The sequence below is a fragment of the Atta colombica genome, unplaced genomic scaffold, assembly GCF_001594045.1.
Source record: "Atta colombica isolate Treedump-2 unplaced genomic scaffold, Acol1.0 scaffold48, whole genome shotgun sequence".
Lineage (NCBI taxonomy): Eukaryota > Metazoa > Arthropoda > Insecta > Hymenoptera > Formicidae > Atta > Atta colombica.
Window position 1 is genome coordinate 472,154 of NW_017259537.1, and position 6,031 is coordinate 478,184.

The following is a 6,031-nucleotide window of genomic DNA, read 5'->3' on the forward strand; positions in this document are numbered from 1 at the left end:
GTTTTAGTATACATACATATGAAATACGTTATGAAACATTAGGATTTAGTATACGACAAGAAGATCATCTTTTATTCATTACTAGCTTCTAAAATTGATAATGCTGAGATATTGCAAATATATATAAAATATATATAAAAAAAGGCTTCAAGTATATTTTGCAAAAAAAATAATATACATGATAATAAAAATAATAAAAAAAGAAGTGAAATTAAAATAATATTTCAAGTATTTTCATTAAAAAAGTTCTACAGAAATGTGATTGAAGTGGAGTGAAACGAAAAGGTAAACCACACTGAAATAACAGACAATTGAAGATCACTCATATATACATATATCCAAAAATTTCCAATGTATATCCAGACGTTTTAAACAAAGATCGCGGTCTCGCGTTCTGGGAAAATTTAAAAGTATGAAAGCAGTGTCTAATATTACTGATGATAGAAAAAAAATAATTCGAGATAACGATCACAGAATCCTCTGAATAATGGCGAAAACTCGCACATCGCCGATGTGCGCTCGAAAATTTCCTATACTTGTCCCAGCGTTCGGAACCAAAATCTAAAAATACTGGTGTAATATCTGAGGTTACAGACGAATAAAAAAAATAATTCATTAAGATCGTGTACCCGGAACCCATCTGAATAATTGCGAACATTCGCGGGATTGCTCGTACTTGCACTCCAAAATTTCCTACGCTTGACTATGTGTTCTCGCGCGTTACATTTGTTTTCTTCTTAGCAACGATCGTTGATAGTTCATATAATATTTGTATAGTATTCTGGATATGATATATATTATCACTGCCTAAGAAATTTGAGGTTTTACAGCATAATATTAGCGTAATTGCTGATGTGATTTGTGATCAAGTGTCAGACATTTCTGATGTCAATTTTTATGAAAGAAGCGATGGATCATTGTGCCATATAGTAATTACATTTCGTTTATACATATTTGTCATGCTTTTACTTAATATTATTCGTAATTGAAATTTTTTTATGAATTTAAATTCTTTAATGTCTTACTATTTTTTATACATATTTCCAAATTTCTGAAAACGAAAAAAAACGAAACGTTGATAATATGTAATTATTATATGCATGTATATGAATAAGGAATAAGAATGTTCATGGTTTGCAGGTTTAGTCCGTAATAGATTAAGGAAAAAAAATAAGAATATTTTTATGGTATCTTCTTCGATATCCACAGATATTTCCCGTAAGTACAATAGCAAATTTAATAATTTGTCTTAGATTTAAGAATGTTTTCTTTAATTGCGATTATTTTGTGATGTTGGGATAAAGTTATCGAAATCGCATCGGCTCCTGAATCGCACATCGTGCTTAAAAATTCAATTATTGTAAGATACAATGGACTTAATAATTCTGTATCATTTGGTAAATTTAATTCGTTTTTTTGCTTTTTAATAAATATCACCACAGAGATTAATCTCTTATTATAATTTCTTTCTTCATCCAAGACTGATATTTTCCCACTCAAATTCATGATTGTGCTCAATTCTGTGTAATGACGGACTGCGAAGTAGTATATTATTAATATAGTTTCGGTGCTCACCAATATTTGTTTGTTTAAGAAATTTTAAAAACCGTCATTACAGAACACAGAATTGAGCACAATCATGAATTCGATTGGGACAATATCAGAGTCTTAGACGAAAAAAGAAATTATAAGAGATTAATCTCTGAGATAATATTTACTAAAAAGCAAAAAAACGGATTAAACTTACAAAATGATATAGAGTTGATAATATTCTTGAGGCTTCCACGGATGTTTCCTATATAAAGATTATGCGTTTCGCGGGTTTTCTCCATGTCCAGATCCATTCTTGGAATGCCAACGTTTCGTGAACCTTGTCCACTTCGGGGCTGAGATCTCAGGGCTCCTCACCCTGATGAAGTGGACTGCAAGGTTCATGAAACGTTGGCATTCCAAGAATAGATCTGTAAGTTTAATCCGTTTTTTTGCTTTTTAATAAATATTGTCTCAGCGATTAATCTCCATATGAATTATTAAGCTCATTACAGAATTATTAAGCTCATTGTACAATATTACGATTTAGTAGGATTGATATTTCTTTGTTTTAAATAGGTCATAGTTATGTTTATATATTTATTTCCAATAATATTTATTTTTAATTTAATTATCAGACGTTTTCTTTATTCCTTTGTATTACTTACTGCAATTAAACTTTCTCATTGCAACGATGTCTCTCTCCATATCGTATTATAACAGACTATCATTAAACATATTGATATGTAAGTTTTTAATAATTATGACTGAAATAATTTTAATTTATTAAGTCTTTTATAAATTATTTTATTTTAGAGTAACATAGAGTGAAACAAGATTTTATAAATGTTATTTTTCATAGATATTCGTAGTGGAATATATAGTGAGGTTTGTTTGTCTCAAAAATTCTTAATTTTTCGTTGTTATTTATAGTGAGACATAGAGACGTTGTTTGAGGGAGGAGGAAGTTTATTCTTGGTTTTTCAAACAAACAACATTACTTCCATTAAAAAATTAAGGATTTTTTAAGTTCTTATCTCAATTTATATAAAAAACTTTTTCGTAAAAACTTTCCATCAAGATGGTATATATTTTTTATTTTACGTATGAACTTTATTTTCAACGGAATTTGAAAGGAATTTTGCATTTTAAATACACTTTTTAAAAATATTTTATAATTAATATTTTAAATGGAATTCGAAATTTTACCTAGTCCTGATTATTCCTCTTATTTTAATTTTTGCTAAAAATTTATTGTTACGTAAAAATGAAAATAAGAAATGATAATACAATCTTCATTGACTTTGATCTTGACAAATGTTATCGAGGACATGTTCTCGAACAACATTCAAGAGGTTTTAGCTTTTCGTCGGACACCTTGCGTCTATGCTAATGCTAATGCCAGCGATATTGTAACTTTTCAGCCTTGAAACTCGAAAAGGACGAAGAGAAATAACTTTATTACAATGTTTTGAAAAGCTCTTAACACCAACTATTAGATTCTGCCATAAAAAATAGAGTGTTCCATTAAAAAAAATCATTTGTGACCTTGACCTTGGCGACGCCATCAAAGGTCAAATCAATCTTCTTATATTCTCTTATATCCTTCTCCGAACCATACAATTTTTGTTTGAAACATTTTTCCGTATCTTCCATATTTGTCGAGATATTTGCCTGGTTCGATTAAAATGACTCACCCTGTGCATAATCTCAAATAATATATCAAAATAACGTTTTATTGATTGGAAAAAAGCATAAATTGGTGCGTTTAGCAGTTTTAGGAAAGTATCGAATTTCGACGATTCTAGTGTTAAACATCAAAAAAAAAATTACGAAAAAATTACAAATGAAAAGGAAAAGAGTGCAGTTTATTGTGCTGCAAAAATTTAAGAATATTCTTCGTAATTTTTATGAGTGAAAATTTTTATGAGTAATCTTTAAGTGAAAAGTGGTATAATTTTTGGCAATTTTATCCAATTTTATCTAATTTTTAGGTATTTGTGTGTTAGGGGTTACACCACCTTGGAGGTTTCAAAAAATTCGAATTTTTGTTTTTGCCTTAAATGATAGTTTATAGTCTTAAAAGTTCTAATAGTTAAAATTAAAAAATTCATATTTTTTAATCAAGTTTCGAGCCAGTTTAGTGAAGCGTGTCTGTAGTGCCGATGAGTTCGGAACAATTCGGAATACCTGAACTTGTAAATTAGATCAATAACTAACAGCTTTGATTTTATACACGTAGGTGGCAGTAAGGTTTTTTTGAAATCATATGTTATACAGATAATATCAGAATAGCTATTTATACGCTGCTGTTTAGACCGTGTTTAGACGTTATAAAGTAATAGATTTTCTACACTGTAATAGATTTTCGCGCTTACTTTATCAAATGTCAAACGTTGTGTATTCCACAAAAAAGACTTTAACTAATATCACAAGCGAGCAAGTCCACAGCTTCAAATAAACGACCGTTGAAACGATTTTCTCTAAAAAACATCGAGAATGTAAGCACATCTGCCAAAAAACTTAATATGTGTGAAGGTGAATATGAAATTCATGTAGACAGGTCGTTTGGATATATCGTTTCATAAACTTCATAGCTGTATTCTCTCTGATTTTTGAATTAGTAGTGTAGAAAATGTGGATCAAATGTAAAATTCAACAAGCTTAGATTTTAAAATCATCGTTATTTGTGACAAATGTGAATCAAGTTCAATAAGTGTTAGTCGCCTTATTTAACAATTACGCATACGGTATTAATCGCCGCATTGTATTTGCGGTTATTAGGCATTGGTTTGGCATTACAAAATTTTGTGCATTTATGGATCTGTCACATCCAATTTTTCAATCGTTTTACGGTCGTTCGAGGCATTTCCGTTGCTATTAGAATGTTTATGAGAAATCAATGAAAAAAGCAGCTGCCGAGAAAAAAGATCTCTAGAAGAAGGACAAATTACCGATACAACAGTGTCCGACGATGGATCATGGAGAAAGAGAGAATTTTCATCGTTGTATAGCTTAGCTTCGTTAATCAGATGGCACACAAATAAAATCATAGATATGCTTGTCAAAGCAAATCAAAATTGTAAATTCTATGAATTTTGGAAAACTAAAAAGGATACTATAGAGTGATCTGAAGAATGATCTAAATTGCATAATGAGAATAGTCAAATAAATCATGGAAGGATTTGCTAGAAAAATGGAGATAGATGATATAGTCGAAATGTTTTCTCGCTCCGAAACTTTGCATGGACTAAAATATTGTCAATACATTGGCGGCGGAGATTCGAAAATTTTCAAAGTGTTATAGATGCTCAACCTTGCAGATATTACCGAATTTGAAAAAAAATGTAGCGATCATGTACAGAAGCATATGGGTACACAACTTCGCACTTCGAAAAAAGATGATAAAAGGCGAAAAAGAGAAACAGCAAGATTAATCGACGATTTAACAATATATAGAGTCTTTCAATACGACGCTCAAAAAGTTGTTAGATCATAGTAACCATTAAAGTGACATCTGTCAAATTTGTTGTGAATTGTTTAGTAGTGTATGGCCAATCATCATGGAAGGTCATAGTGTTGAGCAATGTGTGCAAATCATAAAATTTTATTATCAAAATCAGTGCTCCGTTCGAGAAACATTCCGCGCATTACGTGATTTTTATCCTCGCCACAACCGTCCTGCCGAGGAGATCGACTATTCGACGTTTGGTGGCCAAATTCGAATCAACCGGTTCGATAAATAATCAGCCAACAGTACGTCGCCGAAACGCAAGGTCTGCTGAAAACATCGCTGCTGTGCGTGAGAATGTATGGGAAAACTCGAGGCGGTCAATTTCTCGTCATTCACAAGAATTTGGCCTTTCTGCGACTTCAACTTGGCGAATTTTGCGTCGGGACTTGGGTCTGCACCCCTATAAAATTCAACTGACCCAGGAACTTAAGATAGACAACGCTGATTGGGTTCTGGAGCAGTTGGAAGTTAACCTAAATTTCGCTAAATTATCTTTAGCGATGAGGCCCATTTTTGGATGAATGGATATGTGAACAAGCAAAATTGTCGAATTTGGGACGATACCAATCCACGCGAGGTACACTAGCTCCAAATACATCTCGAGAAAGAATCACTGTTTGGTGCGGATTTTGATCTGGCGGAATCATCGGTCTGTACTTCTTCCAAACGAAGCGGGCATTGCCATAACCGTTAACGGCGAGCGCTACAGATCGATGATAAGCAACTTCTTGTGGTCTAAAATGGATGATATGGATACCGATAACATGTGGTTCCAACAGGATGGCGCTACGTGCCACACACGATGGACATTCTGCACGAGCGATTTGAGGGCATGGTTATCTCGCGCGGCGGCGACGTGAACTGGCCATCGAGATCGTGCGATTTAAACTTCTTCTTTTGGGGCTATCTTAAATCGCAGGTCTATATGAAACCGCAAACAATTGCTCTCAAAGTCAACATAACAAATGCCATCCAGCAAATTCAGCC

General features: G+C 32.4%; 1 protein-coding gene across 1 annotated transcript in view; it reads right to left on the bottom strand.

Annotated features, from left to right (window-relative positions):
- The window catches only part of LOC108691618 (putative odorant receptor 85d), a gene marked incomplete at its 5' end in the record, with an annotated part of 7,012 nt that extends 2,408 nt beyond the window's left edge, over positions 1-4,604 (bottom strand). Inside the window, one exon of the mRNA XM_018199460.1 lies at positions 4,551-4,604. Coding sequence (XP_018054949.1) covers positions 4,551-4,604 — 54 coding nt within the window. The remainder of the gene's footprint in view (positions 1-4,550) is intronic.
- Between the last annotated feature and the right edge of the window lie 1,427 nt (positions 4,605-6,031).